The 27,980-nt window shown below is 40.4% G+C and overlaps 1 protein-coding gene across 1 annotated transcript; it reads left to right on the top strand.

Moving 5' to 3' along the window:
* The first annotated feature begins 11,899 nt into the window (after positions 1–11,899).
* On the top strand, positions 11,900–26,352 carry LOC149297860 (ubiquitin-conjugating enzyme E2 B-like). Its single transcript, XM_089488042.1, has 6 exons — positions 11,900–11,943; positions 18,636–18,716; positions 23,162–23,187; positions 24,500–24,589; positions 25,068–25,156; positions 26,224–26,352. The coding sequence occupies exons 1-6, from the start codon at positions 11,900–11,902 to the stop codon at positions 26,350–26,352; spliced, it is 459 nt and encodes a 152-aa protein (XP_089344168.1).
* Positions 26,353–27,980: the final 1,628 nt, after the last annotated feature.

Below are 27,980 nucleotides of genomic sequence, written 5' to 3'. Positions count from 1 at the left end.
CCCCCCAGGCCTTAGGCTGCCAGCCCTCCCCTGATCCCAAGCATACCAGCAAATCTACAATATGATAGCTGAAAAAGAAAAGAATCAAAGTGTTGCAATGGCCCAGTTAAAGTCCAGACCTCAACCTGATTGAAATGGTGTGACTGTGCATAAACAAATGCACGCAAACCTCAATGAACTGAAGCAACGTTGTAAAGAAGAGTGGGCCAAAATTCCTCCACAACAATGTGAGAGACTGATAAAGCCATACAGAAAAGGATTACTTCAAGTTACTGCTGCAAAGGTGGTTCAACAAGCCATTTAATAATAAAGTGCACTTCGTTTTTCACATATGGTGTCTCCATTTTGGCTTTATTTTTGTTGAATAAATCATGACACGGTGTAATATAGCATGTGTTGTTATTCATCTGAGGTTGCAAAACCATAAAATTCAAAGAGGGTGTACTTTGTTCTTCCCATGACTGCACTTAGTACCCACAGTGACCTCCTCTCAGTCTATACTCTTTAGGCTCAAAATAGGAACAGTAATGGATAGACTGTCAGAATACACACACCTATACACTACCCTTACAAATGCTTGCCCATAAACACATATATTCTCTTGTCCCTACAAAAAAAAACATCCTTATACTTGCTTACTTTTAGACGTACCTTAACATATACCTTCAAAACACGCTCTTTCTCCTTTCTCATAATTTCCCCATCGCATTATCTATCCTCTTTCTGCCTATATCTCCTCTTTCTCATTACCCTCCCTTACGCTCTATCGCTGCTCCACGTTCTACTTATCTTTCTTGTTTCCCTCTATCTTTCCCCTTTCTTTCTGTCTTTCTTTATCTCTATTTATTCCCTTTCTTTTTATCTTTGTTCACATTATCTCCCCACCCTTAGGCTAGGTTTCCACTTGGGTTTTTGTCCTGCGTTATTTTCTTGATGAAAAATGCCAAGAAAACTGCCACTGCCTTTCCTGCGTTTTTTCTGGCGTTTTAGCCTTTCTGTGGAAATTGCTTTTTTGACCTTAGGCAGTTTTGCCAGCCTTTACACCAGGGGTTCTCAAACTGCGGCCCTCCAGCTGCTGCAGGACTACATCTCCCATAATGCTCCTTCAGCTAAGGATGTAGTCCTGCAGCAGCTGGAGGGCCGCAGTTTGAGAACCCCTGCTTTACACGTTAGAATTGTCACCCAGCTAAAAGGGATTAGGATAAATGGCAAGCATCTGCCCCCGTCCTGATGTCATTTCCTTGGTAGAGTTCTACTTAAACACGCCCCGGCGGACCCTTTTGTCTCTGTGGTTTGTAAGGCATGCTTTATTCCGAATGTCTGCTCCTCTAGGAAGATTGGCCCCAAATGATGGTGCAAATTGTTTGCTGTTGCTTTTGGCACGCAGGATCCAGTTTATGTGTCGGGTATGTTTGTTTGTAATGGCATGTTTGTTCCAAATGATGTAAAATTCAATATGAACTTCGTAGGACACACAGATACTGGGTCCATCCTCTGCATTGTAACTGTGGAAAAAAACGCCAAGGCAAAACCCACATGGCTTTTTCATGGCGTTTTTTCTCTCCCATAGACTTCTATTGGAGAAAAACGCCAAGATTTCCTTGCAAAAAACGCCAGAGTGTCAACATGCTGCAATTTTGAAAAACTGCCACAGAGCCCAAAAAAGTAGAAAAACGCCAAAGAGGACTGAAAAAAACGCCAAACAGAAAAACGCCAAGTGGATATGGCATTGTGCGATTTCCTATTGAAGAACAGCTAACTGTCACTAACGGTGGTTCAGGCTGTAGATCCTCGCTGCAGTACAAGGAAAGGCGCCCCAAACGGTGATGACGAGTAATGCAGGAACAGATGGTATAGGAGCAGACAATCGGATAGTCGGGGTCACGAGCAGAGATCAGGACTGGCAGCAAACACGGATAGTCGGGGTCACGAGCAGAGGTCAGGGCAGGCAGCAAACAACGGATAGTCAGGTACAAACTGAGTTCAGGTAAAGGCAGGCAGCAAACAACGGGTGGTCAGGTTCAAGCAGAGTTCAGGCAACAATAAGTCAAATCAGGTACAGGACCGCTAGTGTAGGCAATAAAGGCTCTATCACAGGCAAGGTATAGCTCTAAACTGAGGGTTTAAATATCCCTCCATCCCTAGATCCTCCTACCCACCTAATTAAGGGGGAGGAGGAAAAAAGATAAAAGGTCCCTTTAATTCCCCTAATGAATATTCATGATGTCTCGGCGCGCGTCCCGTCTAGATCACTCGATCCACACGGGGGCGCGCGTCCCGCAGCAGGACAGACCTCGCCGCGTTTCCCGCGAGCGAGACGAGCCGGGAGCTGCCGGTGCGAGCTGCGTCTCGGCTCCCCCGCACGAGGACACCGCGGATCCGCTGGCGAGGTAACACTAACATCTGGCCGCAGCGTTTTTTCACAAAAAAAACGCTGTGTGGCTGAATTGGCGTTTTTATGGCCATTTTTAGCAAAAAAAACCCAAGTGGAAACCTAGCCTTACTCTTCATCTTTTCTTTCTCCCCCCTTTACTCTCCTCTATCTATATTTCTCCTCCTCTCTTTACCTCACCATATTTCCCCATCTCTCCCCTGTATAGCTCTCCTTTTTATCCATTCCCCTCTTTTTTCAATACCTCACATTTTTTTTTATCTCTCCACTCTTATTTGATTCCCCCTTTCTTGATATCGCCTACAGTGAAGGAAAAATTATTCGATCCCCTGCTGATTTTGTACGTTTGCCCACTGACAAAGACATGAACAGTGTGTAATTTTAATGGTAGGTTTATTTGAAAAGTGAGAGACAGATAAAAACAAAAAATAAAGAATAACGCATTTCAAATAAGTTATACATTGATTTGCATTTTAATTAGTGAAATAAGTATTTGATCCCCTACCAATCAAGAACATGTCTGACTCCCTGGTGTCTTTTATACAGGTAACGATCTGAGAATAGGACCACTCTCTTAAAGGTAGTGCTCCTAATCTCAGCTTGTTACCTGTATAAAAGACACCTGTCCACAGAAGCAATCAATCAGATTCCAAACTCTTCATCATGGCCAAAACCAAAGAGCTGTCCAAGGATGTCAGGGACAAGATTGTACACCTACACAAGGCTGGAATGGACTACAAGACCATCGCCAAGCAGCTTGGTGAGAAGGTGACAACAGTTGGTACGATTATTTGCAAATGGAAGAAACACAAACTAACTGTCAATCCCTTACAAAAAATTACTGCAGTTTTTTCTGAAGTAATACTGCAGTTTGTTTGTAGAAAACTGCAGTTTTTTGGACATGAAAAAACTGCAATACTGCACTTTTACTTCAATATTACTGCACATTTACTGCACTTTTTTTTATATTGCAAACCTACAGTTGTACTTCAATGTACTGCAGCCTTATTGCATTTGTACTTCCTTAGGAAAATAACTGCAGTAAAACTGCAGTACAGTGAAGTACAAATGCAGTAAAACTGCAGTAAATGTGCAGTAAAACGGCAGTAATACTGCAGTAAAAGTGCAGTATTGCAGTTTTTCATGTCCAAAATACTGCAGTATTACTTCAGAAAAAACTGCAGTAATTTTTCATAAGGGATCTCCCTCGGTCTGGGACTCCATGCAAGACAAATACCTGTTTTGTATTTTGCCATTATACAATGGAATGGCATGCACAGTCTGACCTAAACTAGGTATCATACCTCAAGTACAATGTGTGTGAAAAAAAATACTACCACAAAACTTTGGCTGGTGGTAGAATTAATGCATGGAAAGTGTTAAATGTTATACCAGTATTTAAAATATACTGGGGTGTCTAGAAAAATGTATGGATTGATGGATAAATGAAATCGACTTCAAAGATGTTCCAAATATGACATAGGCAGAATAAGTTCCCGACAAACCTATACATGGGCAGTATCACTGTCCTCATACTCAGGTGATTTTGCTGAACACATATTGGGGGTGACATATACAGGACGCTGTAAATTCATAATTGAAGTGTGTGTGAAAAAAGCACCAAAGAATAATTACCATGAATGTTGGCATTGGCTGGTGGTAGATTTAGTGCATGGAAAGTGTTAAATACCAGCATTTGAAATACTTTGGGATGTCTAGTTTTCAAAAATACATGGTTTGATGAGGTAAATTGAATTGGACGGCTTCAAATATGTCCCAGATGTGGGCGCAGGATGACCAGATTTGGGGAAAAATGGTTTTGAAATAGCAATACGCTACATTGGGTAAACTCAGAGCAAATAGTAGAATCTATTACTGTCCTGTCTTTAGGGGGTTACAAATTATGAAAGCCATATGTTTGTTTTTTTTTAAAGTGTGGCTTTTCCATTATGTGGATTTCTAACTCACATACATGTCTATAGTTTAATTTTTCTAATTGCAGGGATTCATTTGGTGACTGTTGAGTATGTAAAAGAGATAGATTTGCTTACATGTAATGAAATGTTGAAAAAGTTGAAAAAAAAAAAAAGCGATGATAAGAGGTGGTCTACAGAACACAGTGAATCTATGCTGCTAGAGTGAAATAACAGGGCACAAAAACCTGCAATCAAAAAATACAGTAAAGAGAATAACTGAGAAAGGAAACACTCAAACCAGTGAGACACCCATTGGGGCCAAATAAAAGAATCAGCACTTACAAAAAATATGTATATATATTGCGTTTCATCCTCGTGGACTTCCTCAGGGTATGAATTTTTGGCACACTTAAATATACAAGCAGGGCCGGCCTTAGGGGTGTGCGACCTGTGCGACCACACAGGGCTCCATGGTAGCAGGGGCGCCTGCTCGGGACTTAACTTAAAACATCGTTGTTTTTTTTGTTTTAACTTTATTTAACATCTTTAATGTTAAATAAAGTTTAAAAAAAACAAAAAAAAACCCCACGATGCTTTAATCTAAGTCCCGGGCAGGGGCGCCGAGCGGTTGCTCGTGAAGTTCTCAGCAACCGCTCGGCGCCCCTTAATCTCCGTGACTCCGTCGCGGTGCCAGCATCTCATGTTGAGCGCCAGAATAGTCCGGCGCTCAACATGAAATGCCGGCACCGCAGCAGAGCGAGAAGACGGATGCCTCCCGCTCTCACCGCAGGACTCCGGCAACAAGGTAAGGGGGGGGGGGTAGTTTGAAGGGGCAGAGGTGTAGTTTGAAGGGGCGGGGGGGTGTAGTTTGAAGGGGCAGAGGGGGGTCTAGTTTGAAGGGGCAGAGGGGGGTTAGTTTGAAGGGGCAGAGGGGGGTTAGTTTGAAGGGGCAGGGGGGGTAGTTTGAAGGGGTAGTGAGGGGGGCGCCAGAGGAGTAGTCCGCACAGGGCGCCACAACGCCTAAGGCCGGCTCTGTATACAAGTGATTTATCCCCTACAATACCCACTTATATAATTAAGTGTCAGTGTGTGTATGTATATATATATATATATATATATATATATATATATATATATATATATATATATATATATATATATATATATATATATATATATACACACAGTCACTGGCCACTTTATTAGGTACACCTGTTCAATTGCTTGTTAACACAAATAGCTAATCACCCAATCACATGGCAGCAACTCAATGCATTTAGGCATGTAGACGTAGTCAAGACAACTTGCTGAAGTTTAAACTGAGCATCGGAATGGGTCAGAAAGGGGATTTAAGTGACTTTGAATGTGGCATGGTTGTTGGTGCCAGACAGGGTGGTCTGAGAATTTCAGAAACTGCTGATCTACACACAACTATCGCTAGGTCCGAAAAAGAGAAAATATCCAGTGAGCGGCAGTTGTGTAGATGAAAATGCCTTGTTGAGGTCAGAGGAGAATGGGCAAACTGGGTCGAGATGACAGAAAGGCAAGAGTAACTCAAATAACCACTCATAACAACCAAGGTGTGCAAAATACCAACTCTGAACGCACAACACGTCGAACCTTGAAGCAGATGGGCTACAGCAGTCACTCTTGTTAGCTAAGAACAGGAAACTGAGTCTACAATGCCTACATGCCTTTTAACCCCCTATATGTCACTCTGCCTCCAGAACACCATTAACCCCCCCATGCCACTCTTACCCCCCCCACCCCCCGATTTACCAGTGCATCCCTTTACTTGTTGTGATTCTGTAGAATTCCCCATATGCATTTGGCATTTTCCTCCCTGGAGGAGGAGGGCAGCTGCATAGCTGTAGTGTCTACCATAGGCAAGTGCTTTATTTTTAGTTTTTTTAACTCAAAGTATACTTTTACTCCTTCAGGACCGGGATTTTGATACTAACGTGTCGCTAAAGGACCGGAGCCGTTTTTGTGTTTTTGCCATGTCTTTCTTCAACTGTAATTTCTCTCTTATCAATTGGTGCACCCACACAAATCATATATTGTTTTTTTCAGCACAAGTAGGGCTTTCATTTGAAACCATTTTTTTACAGTTTTGTATACATACAAATTGTACACACATTGAACCAATGGGAAAAAATTATCCCAAATATATTCATTAAGTTGTCCTGATTTGGAAACCACCCAACATGGCCAGGATTTTTATCTATTTTGACCAGTATAGGGCAAATATTGCAAGGCATGCATCACGTTTTTGAAATGTAATTTTTTTCAAATTTGGCATTGTAGTCTAATAACTGCAATAGTTGTCACAGATACTGATTATCCCCCCAAAATTATATGTTTATGAACAGTAGATAAGTCAAGGTGTACAACTAGGGTCATTTTGACACTTTTCAAACAGGGATTTTATCGCCAATTGCTGCCAAATTTTGAGGTATTTTTATATTTTTTTGTTTTTTTTTGCATATGTTGCAATGTTGCTTTAGATTTTATATTATATTTTGTATAGAATATGTGCAACTACAGAAGAAAACACCAAATTGTGTTCACCAACATCCCCCGGTTCCAACAAGGCCTCACATGCATGGTTCATGCATTTTTTGAGGAAGCTATGAGGGCAAAACTGGAACATGCGCATTTTACTTGGTTTCCTGGGCCCATATCCCATTTGGGACATTTTGGAAGACCCCCACTGTAAATTACCCCATAAAAGTATATATTTATGAACAGTAGACGAGTCAAGGTGTTCAACTAGGGTAGTTTTGACAGTTTTCAGCCAGCCATTTCTTCACTGATGTCTGCCAAACTTCACAGGGAAATTATTTTATTGCGTTTTTAACGCATAAATTTCAATGTTGCAATTTATTTCTTGCACAGCATATGTGTAACACTGGAAGAAAACACCACATTTTGTTCACCAACATCCCCCGGTTCCAACAAGGCCTCACATGCATGGTTCATGCATTTTTTGAGCAAGCTATGAGGGCAAAACTAAAAAAATGTAAATGCACATGTTCCAAATATTTTTTTTTATCAGATTACTTGTGACAGGTTTAGGCCGCTGACATCAATCAGGGAGACCGATCAATAATCAGCGACTTAAAATGTCACCGACAAGTGATCAGGTAATAATTATGTATTTTTTCATTTATTAATAATTTGTGTTTTTTCATAATTACCCTAGATGACCCCTCTCTCTTTGTAGAGCAGGGTCATCCGTGGGCTGCCATAATGATCCGATCACTCCTATTGGCCAGGAGCGATCTGATCAGCCCAGCCCAGCATTTGACCTGGAAGCACCCTGGACTTTCAGGTCAGTGCTGTTATTTTTTTTTTAATTATTATTATTTTATTAATAATTTTTTTTGAAATTATTATTTTTTACATTTTTTTTAACTCTTTCAATGCTGATGCTCCATTGAAGCACAGCATTGACTGATATTTAGTCCCCACAAGCTTGTGGGGACTAATATTAACCCCTGCAATGCTGCGATGGGGGTCATACACAATCGCAGCATTGAAGGGGTTAATTGAGGAAGAGGGGGGTAGGGGTTAACTGAGGAAGGGTGGGGGTGGGGGTGGGGGGCTGGTCTCCACACTCATGTGGAGACCAAAGAACCCTGTCTCCCTGTCCCTGAAGCTGCCTCTGGCAGCTGGGACACAATCTCCAATACACTGGAGATTGTAGGGGAGGAGTCTCTTTGATCAGTCCTACAGGACTGATCAAAGGACTTCTGGGGGCTCATTTTTGCTGTTGCTGCAGCAGAGCCCCCTACAAAACGGGAATTAACCCCTTCAATGCCGTGATCGTGACACTTGTGTGGGGACCCATTCAACACACCACCCCCTTCCCTGAAGCTGCCTGTGGCAGCTGAAACCCCGAATGCAGATTTTTCTGCAATCGCGGTTTCTGCCTAGAGAATCACTCCGTGGGAGTGATCGTGGGCTTGGGGGCGGGCTCTGCTGGTCTGCCCAGACTCCTGGGCAGACAGCAGCACCCCCACGATCGCGGCGATGTGGGGGCGGTTTTTGGAGGAGACGTACCTGGTATGTCCCGGTCTACCGGTGACTGTTAACCAGGAAGTACCAGGTACGTCCCGGTCCTGAAGGGGTTAATATGCATTCTTCTTTAGTTGGGGGATTTCGAAAAGTAAACAGCATACCTTTAGATTATAAAATGGTAAGCAGGGTCTTCTTTACCTGATGTGTCAGTTTGTTTTAGTCTGTTTTCACACCCTTTGAATGTATGTATTGTAAAAAGGGCTGTGTACATTGTTGGTGCTGTATAAATAAAAGATAATCTCCATAGCAATAATCCCCATCCCTAGTGAAACTACTCAGATTGCTTCTCTTATATCATACCACCTAACCTGCAATAATCCACCATTCTGTCTCAAGACATAACCCAAATAACCCTACATACAAACAATCCATTTTACCTATACTGCCCCATCTCCCTAGGAATAACCACTCCCCTTTCATAATGCATAATACAGATACAAATATTTTAACCCCATCCGGATTAGTGACATAACAGGTATGCCATGTCAAAAAAATGCCTCCATGTCACTGTAAACCCCCTCCCCAGCCTTTGATCACTCCTACAGTGATTATACACGCTCAACTTTCCTAAAGCATAGACCCCTTCAATGCCACAATCATATATATGACATGTCCACAGTCCCCACAAGCATGTGGGTTAGGGTTGCCACCTTTCTTGCAAAAAAAATACCGGCCATGCTAATTTGCATAATTAATTATATATGCGTGACATCACAGAAACATAATGTGCACCTGCCTTCTCCCCATATATTTCCTGTCACATAAACATAATGTGCACCTACCTTAGTTTACTTTTATCATTGCAGGCAGGAGTAGGGACATAAGGCCTTTTCCTCCAAGTCCACAGGCTGCGAGCTTGCACAGGCCGTCCGGTCTGCGGATGCTGCCAGACTCCAGAACTCTGGGGGAAGTGACGTCATGAAATTAAACATCACTTCACTCCAGCGCTCAGCCTCCGCCAATCATGCCGTTGCGACACGTATCGCTCCACTGAAGACAGAGTGGCAGGAGGGGGGGCACTCTAATGGGATGCTCTAAATACCAGCTGTGCCGGTGAAATACCGGCCAGGTGGCAACCCTAATGTGGGTACTAAAGCACAGTCAAAAGTGAGCTGCTGATATTATCACTCCGGGCCGATCTGATCATTATGACCCTGCCCTATAGAGCGAAAGAGGTTAAAAAAACCCCACACATACAAAAATCACTTGTCAGTGACATAAATTGTCAGAAGTGATCAGATGGCGATATGTTTTTACAATATATTTTTAAATATTTTGAACCTAATAAAATGCCATGTGACCATTGATTAATGACCCTTTAGGTCACCAAATACTGATCAGTCTCTCAATCCATAGCCAGTAACCTAGTCTGATCATCAGCTTTATCACTAACACTAAACCATAACTGTACCTATCACTATCTACTAACAAAAACTATAAAAACAATTGCCCCAAACCCAGGGTTTGTGTTTATCTATTTTATTCCTGGTAACCCAATGTGAAGCACCTTTACCAAAGTACACCTGGCACGTGAAAAGGTAGAACAAAAGCCTCGAAGTGTTGTGTTCTCATTAGATTTGTGGTTACAGTGGACTACCTAGAAATGTAAGTAGGGTGTCCTTGAAACCTACTATGCCTCAAATGAGACATGGGCCCAGTAAAGTAATCTGTCAAAATTGAAAACTGAAATGAGCATGCTCCATCTTTGACCCCAGAACATTTGAGAAACATGACATACTCATGCATGTGGGGTATTGCTGTACTGAGGGGTGTTGCTAAATACACCGACTTTTTTTTTGTTCTTTCAGGTATCCACTCAGAAAAAAAAAAGACTGCAAAATGGATGTGAAATATATATATATATTGGTATCAGCTGCATGGGACAGACTAATATTCCCCTAATCAGATTTACTGTGCTGTCTAGATTTTGAAAATATAGTTTTGTGGGGGTTAGATTGAAAAAGGGAATCTCTACTGTTTCTCAAAAAAACAGTATGAAAATGTTAACGTGATCGTTCATATTTTGTCAAAAAAACCCAGCTCCCTACTCCTGTACTCTGGGGTTTTTCCTAAATACAAATCACAAGTTGGGTCAGTAATTTCACATACCCAGGGAAATAAATGTAATGAAATTCGGTGTTTGTATAGAATGGGTTTGTTATAAACAAAAAAAAAATACTTTGACATGTCAACTTTAAAAAAAAATATATATATACTTTTGTTTGGCAGTTTTTCTTTTTCTGGTCGCTATTGGGGCCCAACTTCCAGCATATCACATTTCTGAAACAGTGATGCATGTCATCCATATTGAGTAAGTGCCACAATAGATGAAAATACCAGGCACATGAGCACACTTAGGAACTCTCCGGGTATGACCAGGAAAGACCTCTGGGTCACGGAACAGGGTCTTGACACGCCCTGCTCACTGCCCGTTTTCCCTTTAACATCAGCAGGAACTCCCACCGACATCATGGAACCGCCCACTGATGTCAGCAGGCGGTCCCGATGACATCAGTGGGCAGGCCTGGCCACATCCCACAAGGAGCTCCTAAGTTCCCAGGTATACGCATGACACATTTCCAAAAACAAAACAAATACCTAAATACATTTTCTTTCCTACTTGCACTGGTTATGTTTAATTATTTTTTTAGGTGAAACCATTCAAAAAATTGCCTTTTTTTCTTAATTTACCCCACATTATTAAGATATTTTTCATATATATATATATATATATTTTTTTTTTTCAGAATAAAGCCATACTTGTCTGGAAAAAAAAACAATATACGATTTGTGAGGGTGCACTAAATGAGTTAATAGGCAATTAGAGTTGAATAAAGACTGCTGTGGTCATCTAGAGCAAACATGGTGGGGAAAACCCCCCAAACAGGTCCTGAATGGGTTAAGAGAGAATATTTTCGTTTTAAATCCGTTTTGGGAATTACTTTTAGCTGTCCCGTATTTCCTTAACGTTTGGTAAACCCAGAGTTTACGAGCACTGAAAGCCTGTCACATATACTCAACTACAGTCTGCACGTTTATTTTGTTTTCAGATTTACAATTACCCCAACACCAGCACTCCCCGCGAAAGACACGCAATCTACAAAGCACGTGACCTGACGCAACGTTTACCCTTCACTTTTCGCTCTCGGTATCTTGCATGCTTCGAGGGGTTGGGCCATCAACAACGTACACTCCATATTTGGTTTTAGCGCTAAAACATTTTTCGGACTTGGCCCACCTGCCCAATAACCCATATAGCTCAATGTAAATAGTCATACATAAATAATCGTGGCGGGCTTCCCAGGCCTATCTATAGATATGTAACTTGAAACCCCCATTTTGCAAGTAGTGGTACAGTCTGGTGGAACATTCTGTCCTGCCCTTTTTGGGTGTTGTGAAACGTCATCGAGGTTTGTTTGTACCAGGTCTCCGGTGCCAGTTCAGGCGGTTGGGCCTCTTAAAACCACCGTCCCTCGCTTCTCCTTCCGTCTGCTTGTTAAACAGGGCCATGTCTACTCCGGCTAGGAGGAGGCTCATGAGGGACTTTAAGAGGTTAGTAATAAATACAGAGTATTCCATATGCATGTCTCCTCCTTAGGAGGACTTCTGGATGAGCCCCTGTATGAGTAAAACGGGTGGTACCCTTGAACTAGTGGCTGGACGATAAACACTTAAATCCATGTGTTACCTTAAGAGTGCCTGTGACCTGTTAATACCTGATACTTTCTGTCATTCTGTAATGAAGACGATGACAGGTTGTGTCTGTCTGTCTGTCTGTGTTTGTGTCATTTTTAGAAATCTAAAACATGGAGTTCAATGCAATTTTCTTGATTGATTGTGTAAAAAGTATAGAAAAAAGCATGGTTTATGGGTTGATGTCTAACATTGAGGCCAGGGGTACTAGAAAGTTCCTAGAAGTTTCCCAGATGTCTGGAACGAAATCACCTGGCCAGTGGTATTCGAGACTGGCCTTGGTCGGGTCACTTCTATTGAATTACACAACCTTCCATACTTCTGCAAAGGCTACTGTTAAAAAGGCAAGAGACGTTGGATTTTTTGGGGTTTTTTTTTTTTTTGTGCTATAGTTTATGAATATTATCATTGATTATGTACGCTGTTATAGAAACGTGTTAATGCTTCGTGTGCATATTATTCGCCCATAAAGTTATGGAGTTATTTGCCTGGCTATATGTTTTTACGTAAATAAAACAATTGGGACATAGAAGAATTCTGTGAATTTGCCAATTTTAACTTGGCTTTAATGTTCTTTTTGTGAAATAGAGTTCTGCGTGTCAGCGCGCATCTATGTCAATGCTACGCTTATATTGGATGTGTCATTCCAAACGAACGGGCACTCCAAGAATGATGAAATAAATACCTCTGTTTTTGTTTGTTACCCTACCAGACTAGGGCTTCTTTACTTAATGTTGACCAACACTACCTTATGTTGCATTGTATGTTTGGCTATATGGATATCACAAGCTACAGGGCCATAGCAACTTTTAGTACCTCCAAAAAAGCAGAAGATTTATGTGATGTAACGTAGCTTTACGCTGTAGGCTGTCAAACACAATGTTCAAGAAATAAATGGAAATGTCCCCAGAGTCTGCTTGTGTAATTTTACGAGAAACGCAATGCATATCTTCTTGGCCCATGCTGATTATTATTATTATTGTTGTTTTATATAGCGTCGCCAAATTTTGTAGCGCTGTGATTAGGGGCCCTTGTCACTTTTTTCTTCTGTAAATCGAAATTACGTGATGGGCATTTATCTGTTGGTTACCCACTGTACAGAGCTGCGGATTGGTGCCCCAAAGAAAACTCCTTTTTAAAAAATAATCTGTCATGCCTCCATGCAATGTTATGGTCCAACACTACCAGTTTTATTAATGAACCAACTCGCAATGGAGAATAGCACTAGGAATGGATAAACCATATGCACACAGTGTCCTCCTGCTTACAATAAACATGCAGTCAGGAAGGAGAAGCCGGTTAAAGTTGCTGTTCCACTCAAGGTTTTTCCTTCTACGTTATGAGTGTTTAACCCCTTCGAGACAAAGGCTGATTTTACTTTTTGTACCCTTTGTGACAATGGCCTTTTTAACATTTCTGCGCTGCTTGTGTTTAGCTGTAATTTTCTTCTTTCCCGTTTACTGAACCCACACACATTAGATATTGTTTTTTTCAGGACAAGAAGGGCTTTCTTTAGATGACATTGTTTTGATTGTATCATATTATTTACTATTAAAAAAATTATAAAATATGGTGAAAAATTTAGAAAAAAATGACTGTTTCTAACTTTTAGTTGAAAAATCTTTTACTCATCTATAAAAGGTAATGAAAAAACCTGCTAAATAGATTCTACTATTTGTCCTGAGTTTAGAAATACCCAATGTTTTTATGTTTTTTTGCTTTTTTCTACCCATTATGGGGCAATAAGTACAGGTAGCGTTTTGCTATTTCAAAGCCATTTTTTCCAAATCTGGTAATTCTTCCCCCCATGTGCCATTTCGGGTATCTTTGAACCCGGCCAATGCAATTTACCCCATCAAGTCATATATTTTTGAAAACTAGACAGCCCAGGGTATTCCAAATGCTAGTATTTTAACTCTTTCCATGCACCATATCTACCACCAGTCTTTGTCAAACTTTATGGTAGTCATTTTTTTGCATTTGTTTTGTCATACACATTTTACTTCAGGTATGAATTAAAATGTTCTAGTTTATGTCACTATCACAAAACACCCCAATATGTGTTCAGCAACATCTCCTGAGCGCAGCGATACCCCACATGAATGATTTTGCCTGGCTGTTTGGGGGCAAAAGGGCCACATTTGGGGCATGCGCATTTTTCAATGTTGAACTTTGGCATTTGGGGATCCACTGCCCATGCCCTATTTGGTACATCTTTGAGCCGGGCCATTTCAGTGTGCCCAATAAACCCATATATTTTTGAAAACTAGACACCCCAGGGTATTTCAAATGCTAGTATTTTAACTCTTTCCATGCACCATATCTACCACCAGTCTTTGTCAAACTTTGTGGTAGTCATTTTTTTGCATTTGGTTTTCCACACACATTTTAATTCAGGTATGAATTAAAATGTTCTCGTATATGTCACTATCACAAAACACCCCAATATGTGTTCAGCAACATCTCCTGAGTACAGCGATACCTCACATGAATGATTTTGCCTGGCTGTTTTGGGGCAAAAGGGCCACATTTGGGGCATGCGCTTTTTTCAATGTTGAACTTTGGCATTTGGGATCCACTGCCCATGCCCTATTTGGTACATCTTTGAGCCAGGCCATTTCAGTGTGCCCAACAAAACCATATATTTTTCAAAACTAGACACCACAGGGTATTTTAAATGCTGGTATTTTAACTCTTTGCATGCACATATTTTACCACCAGCATTTTTTCAAAGTTTGCAGTAATATTTTTGTGTGTGTATTTTTCCCACACACACCTACTTTATGTATGAATTTACAGCTCCTGGTATATGCCGCTGTCACACGACACCCCATAATGTGTTCAGCAACATCTCCTGAGTGCAGTGATACCCCACATGCATGGGTGTGTCATTTTTTGGGGGAACTAAAAGGCCACATTTGGTACGTGTGCATTTTTCTAATTGGAAATTAGATGTGTGGCCATCCTTCCCCCCGTGTTAATTGGGACGTTGTTGAACCTGGCCCATTCAATTTACCCCATCAAATCATACATTTTTTAAAAGTAGACACCCCACGGGCATTTAATATGCCAGTATTTTAACTCTTTCCATGCGAGAATTGTTTTAAGCTAATATGCTAATTTTAGGACTTGCTCACAAAAATATATTTTTTATATATATATATTTTTTTTATTTTTTTTTTTAAAAAATTTAACATTTTTTTTCAACTTGGAGGTTCCCCTGATAGTGACATCAGTGGGAAATGATTTTTACATTTTACTGTTTTTTTACTATTTTTTTCTAATTATTATTAATTTTATTTTATTTTTTAATTTATTTTTACTAATCACACTGTGATTAGAAAGCTGGGCTCCATTGACTTGCATGGTGAATGCAGTACCTGTATTCAACCTGCAAGTGGAGCCAAAGTTCTCTAGATGGTCTGGACTATCTAGCGAACTTTTAAAATTTGTGGTTCCTGTTACAGGACGGCGGCCATCTTCCTTGATGGCGAAGATTGCCGGCAGCTGCGGCTGTGACCGCTCTCCGGAGCGGTCACAGCCCATCAAAAGGTTAGTGTTTGGTGTCGCTGGATGCCTCCTGATCGAGGCATTCCAGCGACACCATTTAAGTTTAGGAGGCGATCGTCGATCGCCTCCTAAACGCTTTTAAAACGGGCGTCCGCCGCCATACAAAGTATGGCGGATGTTGACGCCCCGTGGAGGGGCCAGAGATGGCCCCTTCGTGCCGATCGCGGCGTTGCTGAATGCCTCGAGGTCGAGGCATTCAGCAACGCTTTTTGGGTGCAGAAAGCGATAGTAGATCGCTTTCTGCACCCGTTTAAAGACGTGCCGGTCCTGGCACGTCAATTGTCGTAAAGCACATGCTTTTCCGTGCCGTGCCAGGACCGGCAATTGTCATTAAGGGGTTAAATATGTTGCTGTCATATGTACTTATTAAATAAACTCACACCTGCCTGTAATATCTTGCTGAAATCGTATATCCTGGGAAGTCTATCCTGTCACTTACTTTGCTTTAGTCTAGGGCTGCAACTAACGATTATTTTAATAATCGATTAGTTGGCAGATTATTTTTTCGATTAATCGGATACAAAAATGCAATTTTTTTTTTAATTTAAAATAATGTAATAAAAAATGTACAATTTACACTTAAATCTCTTTATTGCAATGGCCTCTCGCTATTCACCTTCTTATTTTACTGACATAATAAAAGCTACAAGAACCCAAACACGGTGTGCAAAGTTATTAGTAAATATTAATTCATATGTAAACTATTTTTCATATTTAATAAAAACTGAGAAAAAAGCCTTGTTTATATTTTTTTATTTACCAAACTGCCCCCAGTTATGCACATCTGACCCCCAGCTTGCCACTCTGCCCCATATATGCCTTATACCTCTTATATGCCAGATTCCACTGTGCCCCTGATATGCCTTATACTCCTTATATGCCAGTGATATGCAACTGAGCCCCCTGATATACCTTTTACCCCCAGATATGTCTTATGCCCCCATTTATGCCTTATACCTCCCTATATGCCACTGTGCACCCTGATATGCCACTCCGCTCCCCATAAATGCCCTGCACCACCCTGAAATTCTCCCTGATTCACACTCTGCCTCCCCCAGATATGCCGCTCTGAAATTCATTATACCCCCCATGTACCACTATAACTCTCCCATACACGACTCTGCCTCCCCCCCCCTCCCATACTCCACTCTGCCTCCTCCCCCCCCCCATACTCCACTCTGCCTCCTGTCAGCAACGGAGGTTCACAAGACACGAGGGAGCCAGGTAGAGAGGCAGAGTGGCGTATGGGAGGGGGAGGAGCCAGAGTGGTTTATGGGGGGTGGCTCCCATACACCCCTGACTCCTCCCCCTCCCATACACCACTCTATCTCTCTCCCTGGTATTTTGTGAACCTCCGTTGCCGACAGGCACTTACGCTGAGGCTTCTATGAAGCTCCAATGTAAGTGAAGTGCAGTAACGGAGGCTGTCTGTGCGATGCAGACCCCCACCAGCTGACAGAGAGGATGATCCTCTGCAGGAGACCTCGATTCTCTGTCAGCCGGTGGGGGTCTGCATCGCACAGACAGCCTCCGTTACTCACCTTCACTTACGTTGAGGCTTCTATGAAGCTGGAGTGAAAGTGCCTGTCAGCAACGGAGGCTCACAAAATACCAGGGAGTCGGGAGAGAGGCAGAGTGATGTATGGGAGGGGGGGGGAGGAGTCAGGGGTGTATGGGAGGGGGGAGAGAGACGGAAGTGAGAGACCGGCCGAAAGTGAGGGGAATCCAGGTCCCCTGCGGGGGATCTGAATTCTAGTGTTCTAATCGGATCTCTGTTTGAGGTCGGATTATATAAGGATAAAATCGATTATTATCGATTTTATCGATTAGTTGTTTCAGCCCTACTTTAGTCTACCCAACCATTTCTGATGTTACGTTTCTAGCCACTCTTAAACAAGAGTTAAAACGTAAGAGAGCAGAGGTCTAGTGAACAGAGTAAAAAAAAATAAAAAATATATATATATATATATATATATATATATATAATTTATTTTATTTTTTTGTAGTAATTATGTGAATCTGCTAGTTAATCTAAAGAAGTGGAAGGTATTGTAGAATGGTTTTAGTGGAGGGACAAACAGAGAAGCTTTTAGTATTGCTATAACTTTAAATTCAGTTTTAGGTGATAGAAAGCATTGTGGATAAGCATAAAAAAAGATTTTTTTCTCTTTCTCTCCTTTACAATAAAGCAGTACTTTATAATATTATGAAATGCCTTGGGTTAGCACCTTTAATTACTTGAGCAGTATTTGTGTTAGTGAAATGTTGCCTTGATAGCAGAAAGACAGGGACAGAGACACAAGCAGAAGTTCCTTGTTACCATGGAAACGGCAGCTATGCTAAGCCGCTAGTTCAATACACAAATCCATGATTATAGACAGGTGCGGTAGTGCTTGATTTTGTCACTGATAAGCTTTCTCCCTTTTTTGTCATCAGTCCCTCACCTTTTAATGGGACACTTTAGCCATAAAATGCACTTTAATCCATATCACAGGTGTGTGGTCTGTTTTTCAAATGCATGGGGGATTCTGCAGAATGCTTTTTCTCCTTTTCCCAACCCCAGCTTAATGCCCAGTGGGACAGTAATGATCCCATTTAAAATTCATTCTTCCAATGAAATCACAGTACACACAAAGTAAGGGTGCCTGGACATTAGACTGTCCCTTTAATGTTTACACTCCAAGAATGAAAGCTTGTCAAGGGAGATAGTGTCTTAGGTTGGCAGCCCCCCAACAGAAAAGCGTTTGGATATCCACAGGCATGTATGTTATATATATATATATATAATATATATATTGGTTAAAAAAAAAAATCCCAGAACGTACTGATGCGTATCATCCTGCATCAGGGCTTATGTCGATTCAGATTGCTCTAAATAAATGTCAAAGTGCAGATTGATGATGGATCTATTTTTCTGTGGGACCAAGTTCAGTGTTTTCATTCTGAAGGAATGTGGATATTAAACGGCTTCTGTTTAACAGATTGCAAGAAGATCCCCCAGTTGGAGTCAGTGGAGCACCATCTGAGAACAATATCATGGTCTGGAATGCAGTTATATTTGGGTGAGTTGTATTTGAAAATTACAAAAATACACACACACATACATATATATATATATATATATATCTCTTTAACCAGAATTTTACAGAAGAATTGTTCTCTGCTCCACTCTGTACCAACTAAGAACGTGTACTGAGCTTTCATGTAGAAATAACATAGAAACATAGAAAGTGATGGCAGATAAGAACCAGTAGGCCCATCCAGTCTGCCCAACCTCTGAGTATTTTCCTTTGGTACCTGCCCTTATCCTATATCTAGCTTGGCCTTATGCCTATCCCATGCTTGCTTAAATGACTTTACTGTATTAATGTCTAGACCTATGTTTTTGAATAGAAATGTAATTGAACACCATCTAGTGTCATAACATTTTATGTTTTGTGTTTATGCATCACTTCCTCTCTCTTAACCCCTTCGCGACCTTTGCCGGTTCAGGACCGTCATAACAAGAAGGTCACTAAATGACCTTTGACGGTCCTGAACCGTCAAAAAATTAAATAAGCTTAGAAAGTGATCAAGGATCACTTTCTTCGCTTAAACGGCCTTGCTGCAATGCCTCGATGTCGAGGCATTCAGCAAGGCCGAGATCGGCATCGGGGGCCATGTCTGGCCCCTCCCCGGGGCGTCAACAGCCGCCATACATTGTATGGCGGCGGACGCCCGTTTTAAAAGCGTTTAGGAGGCGATCAACGATCGCCTCCTAAACTTAAATGGTGTCGCTGGAATGCCTCGATCAGGAGGCATCCAGCGACACCAAACACTTACCTCTGGGTGGGCTGTGACCGCTCCGGAGAGCGGTCACAGCCGCCGCTGCCGGTGATCTTCGCCATCAAGCAAGATGGCGGCGGCCCGGGAAATAAAACAATAAAGACAAAAAAGTTCGCTAGAGGGTCTCCAGACCCTCTAGAGAACTGGCTCCACTTGCTGGTTGAATACAGGTACTGCATTCAACCATGCAAGTCAATGGAGCCCAGCTTTCTAATCACTATGTGATTAGTAAAATATTCAAAAAAAATAAATAAAAAATGGAAAAAATTTTTTACAAAAAATGTGCTAACATTTAAAAATAATTATGCAGTGATGTCACTAGATGAACCATCCAGTACCAGCAAAATGTGTAAAAAAAATATAAAAAAAGTATTAAAAAAATAAAATAAAATAAAAAAATAAAGTTTATTATTTTGAGCAAGTGCTAAAATTTCTCAAAAATCTCAACAAAGAGTTAAAATAAAAGCACTTCAAATACCCAAGGGGTGTCTAATATATAAAAAAAAATGGCTGATGGGGTAAATTGGAGTGGCCTAGCTCAAAGATAGGGCATAGGTACAGACTGACCAAAATGGAGAAAAAAAGCGCACTTCCCAAATGTGGCATTTTAAATCTGAAACAACCCGACAAACCCATGCATGTCGGGTATCACTGCACTCAGGAGATGTTCCTGAACACACATTGGCGTGTTGTTTGACAGTGGCATATACCAGGACCTGTATATCTATAACTAAAGTACAATTTGTGTGAAAAAAAAATAAAAAAAATTACAAAGTTTGACAAAGTGTAGTTCTATAATTGGTGCATGGAAAGGGTTAAAATAACAGCATTTGGAATACCCTGGGGTGTCTAGTTTTCAAAAATATATGGTTTGAATGGGTTAAATTGAGTTAACCGGCTTCAAAGATATTCCAAAGAGGAGAGGGAGGCACAATGACCAAATGACCACCTGAATTACGCATGCCCCAAAAGTAGCCTTTTACCAGCCAAACAATCTGACAAACCCATGCATGTGGGGTATCGCTGTACTCAGGAGATGTTGCTGAACACATATTGGGGTGTTGTTTGACAGTGACATATACCAGCACCTGTATATCTATAACTAAAGTACAATTTGTGTGGAAAAAAAAAATACAAAAAATTACTATTGCAAAGTTTGACAAAGTGTAGTTGTATAATTGGTGCATGGAAAGGGTTAAAATAACAGCATTTGGAATACCCTGGGGTGTCTAGTTTTCAAAAATATATGGTTTGAATGGGTTAAATTGAGTTAACCGGCTTCAAAGATGTTCCAAAGAGGAGATGGAGGCAGACTGACCAGATTTGTTAAAAAAGATTTGGAACTCATAAAACGCTGCTTGTACTTATTGCCCTATAACTTACAAAAAACATAAAAACATTGGGTATTTCTAAACTCAGGACAAGTAGTAGAATCTATTTAGCTAGTTTTTTTACTTGCTTTTTTAGGTGAGTAAAAGATTTTTCAAATAAAAGTCATAAAATGTGTTTTTTTTTTCAATTTTGCACCATGTTTTTTTTATTTTTTTTATAGTAAATAAGATGATACGATCAAAATAATGGTATCTGAAGAAAGCCCATCTTGTCCTGAAAAAAACAATATATAACTTATGTGGGTACACTAAATGGGTGAGGAGAAAATTACAGCTGAACACAAGCACCACAAAAGTGTCAAAACAGCCTCGGTCCCACAGGGTACAAAACGAAAAATGAGCCCGGTCCTTAAGGGGTTAAAGACCAATGAAACTTTGTGTATAAATGATAATGCAAAAAATAAGTTTGTAAAAACTGTTGTATATTTGCATATGCTGCTTAGTAAGCTGAGCTGTTTAAGGACGTCTTCTGCCATTTTTTTGTTTTTTTGGGGTTTTTTTTGCATAATTTCTGTACATTAGTCATTTTTATGTATTCTAGTTGTTATCCTGGCACAATCTAGTACTGTTTACCAATTTGGTAAATATATTCTTATAGAATGGCCGAGGGGCACCGGGGCACTTTTTTGACTTTTATTTAGAAAATATATTTTTTTATTTTTAACACTGTCCCCAATGCTGTATGGCTTGAAGTCCCTTTGGGGATCTTTTATACATTTTTTTTTTTTAATTATTTTTTTTTTTTTTGTAACGGGAGAAACGATTTCTTTCCAGTCTCCTGGTCTGTTTGTGTTAATCAAAATGTGATCAGCAAGCAGGGCTCCTATTGCCGACGGCAATAAATAAAACCAGCCACCAGGGCAAGCAATGGGAGAGCCCAGCTGGGTTTAGAAAAAATCTACTGGCCAGCTCTTGGGGTGAGTGCCATTACACACGATCAGTGGGACTTGCAACTTGTCCTTAATGCTTTACGTGAGGAAACATTGGCGTCTACCAATATAAGGACACTAACTTGTAATACTCTTTTCTTGGTGGCAATCTCATCTGCTCGTAGAATCTGAAAATTACAAGCACTGACTGTATATGAGCCTTATGCTATTTTCTATATGAATATATTTTTGAGAGCTTAGGTTTCCAATACGGTTAGGTTTAACCAGGAAACTGTTACCTTAATCTTGTCCAAATCCAACAGCTCTGGAATAATGTTCTAATCCCTTGAATGTTAAGCATTGCCTCGCTACTTATATTACCAAGACCAAAGATGTAAGGGATATGAAGCTTCTAAGATTGCAATGGTCGGGTTGCTTACTGCCACAGTTAGGTTGCCATACAAGCAAGCCTGCCTTCAAACCACCTCACGATTTAAAATCACACTCTACTGGAGCCATGGCTACATCCTGGGATGCCAAGGCCTGTAAAAACAAAATAATAAAAAAAAATCCTGTGAATCTGCACACATTCATCAAACATTACAAGTTGTATATGAAAGCACCTAGAGACACTGCATTTGGTTGTAAAGTTTGCAGTTGCCTTGGGTTGTTCAAGTATTTACATCCTTGTTGTTGGTGCCACAAGGACCCTACGGAAACAGTTTGTTGCGGTAAAGGTTTTCCCTTAGTTGATGTGGCGGCAGCCTCTTTTCTTTGCTCCCTTTTTAATAAAGTGGCGTTCTTTGTGCATTTTCCTGTTTCTCAGGCTTTGTACTACAGATGGGAGGTACAGGAGGTGGGGGGTATGGCTTCTGTTTTAGATCTGGGGACAGATATTCCTGCTGTTACTGCCTCGTGGACTAGGGGACAATAAATGGTGTGTAAGAACATTATTATTTTCCTCTGGACTTTGCCTTTAAAATAGCCTTGTATCTCTGGAGAGGTCACCTTGTGTAAAGGAGAAATAACAAAAGTGTAAAATTATGAGCAGCGGCGAATGGCTTCTCTTGATGGTGCATACCAGACATCCGTGTTCTACCAATACTTTTGGTAACGTACTGTATAGGTGAAATGCAGTGTCCTTTCTTGTAATCTTGTAATTTTCAAACATGCACTTAAATAGTTAGTAAAATCCTTGTGTGATCTCCTGAATGCAGCTCTTCAGAACACAGTCCAAGGGTTAACGTTTAACTCCTTCTTTACATACAATATCACTTCTTTTTTTTGTCTCTCATTGCTCTCAAATGAGGTGAGATACTTAATGTAATACTATAACACATTTCACTTTTTTTTTTTTTATTCACTTGCTATGCAATACATTAAACGTTAACTTACACCCAACCTTCTGTTTTTCTCTTTCAGGCCAGAAGGGACACCGTTTGAAGATGGTAAGTTTTTATTTATTTTATTTTAGCTTTTTTACCCTTTTAATAAATGTTAAACTTATTCTGTAATATCTTTATGAACATAGCTCAAGTTTAATTTAAAAAAAAAATAGGATGTGTGCAATTTAAGACATTTACTTCTCAAATAAGTATCTGTCATTTTGTGTACGTTTATAGAAAAGAGGCCATTTAATGATGGTGCTTGATTCTACAAATTCTGACCATTTGCATTCTACATAAAATTGTACCCTTTGACTGAGCTGCTCTACACATTTTAAAACATTATCTGAAATTTCTGGCAGCTGACATTGCGCAAACTGTTTCCTGTTGGATGATTTTTATGTACAGGGCAATAGTAATTCAGAGACCTCCATAAAGATGCAATTCCACCATGGGCGTAGGCACCGGGGGGGACAGATTCCCCCCCCGTAACTCATGCGGGTGGGACCGATAATGAAGAAATCCCCCCCAGGGCCGTAGGAACCCCCTAATAGGCCGCAAGTGCGGTCCGCACCTCGAGCCCCGCTACTTACCTGTGGGAGGGTCTTCTGTACTGCACAGAGGAAGCGGAAGCCAGCAGAGTTCACGTGACATCCCATCACATCCTGCTTCCTCTGTGCTGTACCAGAGAACGCAGAGGGAGGCCGCGCCCCCTGCTGAAGTCTGCGAGCGGCATCGAGGAGCTGCAGTGCAGGTAAGGGGGTGGGGAGGGTGTTTGAATGAGTGTGTGATTGAGGGAATAAATCTGTGAATGAATGAGTATATGAACGAATGAGTGTGTGATAGTATGGATGTGTAAGTGCTGGAACCTAGGCATGATGGGACTATGATTGCTGTTAGCAATCACACGCCTATCATGCAAAGTCAGCCAGTACATGCTGAAACCTAGCTAGCTGCCCCCTTGTGTATTGATGCTGCCAGCAATATGGGGTCTGCACATCACTTACAGCCACCCTGTACCAGCATGTACTGGCTACCTGGGTATGATAGGAGTGTGACTCCTAGTGTGAGAGATGGGGATAAAGTGGGGATCTGATGGGGGAAAATGCTGCCCCCCCCCCAGATTTTTTGGGGTTCCAACGCATCATTGTTGTGCTTGATTTTGGGGAGCTCTGCACTACTTTAAGTAGTAAGGAAAATGTACAATTCCTGATTGCGAATAATGTGCCCCTGATGCTCATTGGATAATGCAAGGCTGGCAGAAGTATTTGTGTATTGTAAGGTATTCTATAACATTAGAAATATTACTATGCTTTTCAATTAATCTTATGTTTTAATTACATAACTGGATAACCTTGATAATTTCTCGTTATAGGTACATTTAAACTTGTTATAGAATTTTCTGAGGAGTATCCAAATAAACCTCCAACTGTTAGATTTGTATCAAAAATGTTCCATCCAAACGGTAAGACAAATGTACTTAGCCTTTCAATCTGTTGAAAAGGTCTTTTAATTATCTAATGCTAATGTTCTAATCTTTTCATAAGCGGTAGTAACACCTCTGTTCTGGTTTTACACAGTTGTAGCTCTGCCATTTAATCAATTAGCTAGTTTTTCATAGCATGTATTGCTGTAAAGTATAAATAATTACTTTTGTAAAGAGGCTTATTGGTAGTTACGTTGGGCCATACTCTTCAGTTCACAAAGAAGAATGATCATCTTTCTGTTAATAGAATTCTACTTTTATTCCCCATGGTCTAACTCTCTGGATTCTAGGAGACCTCATATGAAGCTTTTGACTTGTTTGTGTACAACCATACGTTAACAATGTACCAGGACCACTTTACTAACAAGTCATCCCAAACCCAATTAAGGGTCCAAGCATAACTCGGTGTTTAGTTTTTATTATGTATTCAACAAATCTTTGCTTTTCTTTCTTGCAGTGTATGCTGATGGTAGCATATGTTTAGATATTCTTCAGAATCGATGGAGTCCAACTTATGATGTTTCATCAATATTAACCTCTATTCAGGTATGTGAGTGTCTTTTGGAAAAGACTTCCAAGCAAGGTCTTTATTTTATTTTTTTGTACACTTCTGTAGACAGGTTTTCAAGTGTTGGGTGCTTAGGTAGCGTAGTAGTCTGTTAGGTGAAAATACACCTAGATGTGTCATTGGTTCCCTCTGTGTACCCAGGCTGCCATTTCTTCAGTCTTTGTGGCACGCCAGCAAAACATCTCTCAGTCTGAGCACGGACCTCCAATGATGTCAGTAGCCCCTTGCGTGAAACCATGTATTGCTGAAAATAAGGCTGTGATTTGCTGCCTTTTCAGCATTGCATGGCTATTGCATGGGACACTAGCTACAATTTAAGCAGAAACATGAAGCATGAGGCTCCGTGTTGCACAAAAAAAAAGTCCTCTCCGTACGCAATTGCGTAGCACACTACATTGTGTTTGATGTCATCGCTGCAGTGTTCAACGCTCCAAGTGGCTTCCAGAACGTGATGGAAGAGTCTGGTGAGTGCAGGATAATCATGCGTAGGTGAGTATTTGTGTTTAAAGCTCTAGGTAAGTAAAATTAAAGTTTTACAGGGATTTAAAGGATTAAGAACGTATTACTTAATGCTGTATGAAGAAAAAAAAAGATTTTAAAGTATACAAAGCTATTTTGCTTTGTCTCATGCCTTGTTTTTCAAACACCCATGCCATAAGATTCCACTTTTATTGTGCAAATTGGCTTTGAAGTAGAGTATAATTTGCTATTGAAAATATCAATCAACATAATAAATTCACAGTATGGGTGATCATTCCTTTCTTTTGGTAGTAAACAAGGACAGGGACAATTTGACCCATTGTATTTTTAATTGTTTTCATGTGTGGAGATCCCTGAAAAAAGAAAAGGGGGGGGGGGGAGATTGCACACCAAATAATCAGTGCTGAACTATCATGGAAATAAAGATGAAGACAGTCAATGTTTCTAACTTAGTTTAGGTTAAATTACCAATTGGTACCTATGTGTAATTTTGTACCTCGCATGGCTTGTTTCACATTAGATGTACAATATGGTTAGTTTTGTTTCTTTTATCTTATCATTCCAGTCGCTTCTAGATGAACCAAACCCAAACAGCCCAGCTAACAGTCAAGCAGCTCAGCTTTATCAGGAAAACAAACGAGAATATGAGAAAAGGGTATCTGCTATTGTTGAGCAAAGTTGGAATGATTCTTAATAGACCATTTATTTTGTATACAGCCTAACCCTGCAAAAGACAAAAAGGAGACTGCTGCAAGTGCCACGAGTTTAAAGGAGCTCCGTATAAAATTGTTGGGAGACTTCAGAATTTTCCAGTTCCTGATTTTCACTTGCTTCCCTGTTTGGAAAATTTCAAAGCTTGTTTATCTCTACTAATGTACTTTTTATTGCATGTTATGCATGTTCTGAAATAAGTTATTGCTGCATTTGTAATATATACTGTTTGGTTTTTTTGTTTAATGTTGATGTGGCATTTTCATGGAATAATATACACATTTTGTAAATCTATAGTTTTTTTTTTAACCCTGCCTTATGACCTTTTTCTTTTAGAACAGCAGTTTTCTTAAATATTTTATAACAAACTGGTAAATGGCATACAAGAAACTCTGTGAAGAGACACTCTATTACTACCGTCTAATTGCGTAAAGTTTGCATCATAAAAAATAAGACGTAGAGGCAGACACACAATGCATTTCCCACTTGGTGCTTATTCATAAAATAGGAGTAATTTTAAATGGGAGTAATCTTGAGTACCTCTTACCTGTGGCCCTGGGTTCATAGATTACCATCTCTTTTTTTTTTTTTTTTTTTTTCTTCCCTTGAAGCGTAGAGACTCCTGGCTTTCGAAGGTTTCAACTGTTAAATTATCACAATAGAATGTTTACCGTCTTTAGTTTAATTCCCTACCCCATGTTTTACTTCTCAACAATGCATTCTTGCTTTAATTATGTACATTGTTCCATGCATTTCGTTAATTAGAGGTGCTGTAAAAGATCACCTAATCAAACATTTATAGAACAAAAAGTAATGATATATATGATATGAATTAAGCTATAGAGAAACATTAGTGTAATTATATATATAATTATATAAAAACAGACCTAAATTGCTTAAGGCGGAAGTCTATGGATTCATATCTAATCTTTTCCGGTTTGGCCAAGTGCCGTTACATTTTTGATTTGAAGACTGCAAAGTAAAGCAGCGTTTACATGTGAGGTTGTTAAGGCAACTTTACATTGCAGCTCTTTAAAGCAGAATTCATATACAAAGTCTCCTTAGAAAATGTAGTTTTTCTTTTGTTTTCCTCTTAGCCATATGCTGTTGATAGACCTATTAACAATAAAAATCTTCTTTACTAGTTTAGTGCCTGGTGCACACACTGTTTTAACAAGTATTGGTGGATGTTGTCCCGCTTACCCAAACTCATGTTCTTACCTTCTATTTGGTAATGTTCTAGAACAGCGGTCCCCAACCTTTTTGGCACCAGGGACCGGTTTTGTGGAAATTTTTCCCATGGACCGCGGGCGAGGTGTTTTGGGTTTGATTCAAGTGCATTACATTTATTGTGCATTTTACTTCTATTAAATTTAAAATATAATGAAATATATTTGCAACTTCTCTGGTTGTCTTTCCTTCTGTAAAAAGCACATAAAACTGTGCCACTCTGCTCCCCTGATATGACTTAGGCCCCCCCCCGACTTACCAATGCACCCCCAGAATCCCTGGTGTCTAGTGGGGGCAGCCAATGTATGTTGCACTGCTGCCGGGGAGGAGGATCCAGGACGCCTGCAGCGCTAAAGGCGATCTGGACCCTCACCCTGCTGT

This window comes from Sceloporus occidentalis, unplaced genomic scaffold (genome assembly GCF_023333645.1).
Source record: "Sceloporus occidentalis isolate IW3139 unplaced genomic scaffold, rSceOcc1.0.p SCAF_36, whole genome shotgun sequence".
Taxonomy (NCBI): Eukaryota; Metazoa; Chordata; class Lepidosauria; order Squamata; family Phrynosomatidae; genus Sceloporus; species Sceloporus occidentalis.
This window is presented reverse-complemented; position numbering and strand designations above follow the sequence as displayed.

What these genes read in the sequence shown, in the direction of transcription:
- LOC149297860 (XM_089488042.1), top strand. Translation starts at nt 11,900, where the DNA reads ATGTCTACTCCGGCTAGGAGGAGGCTCATGAGGGACTTTAAGAG. An exon ending in TGGAATGCAGTTATATTTGG is followed by an intron (nt 18,717 to 23,161) that starts GTGAGTTGTATT and finishes TTTCTCTTTCAG; the next exon opens with GCCAGAAGGGACACCGTTTG. An exon ending in CAATATTAACCTCTATTCAG is followed by an intron (nt 25,157 to 26,223) that starts GTATGTGAGTGT and finishes TTATCATTCCAG; the next exon opens with TCGCTTCTAGATGAACCAAA.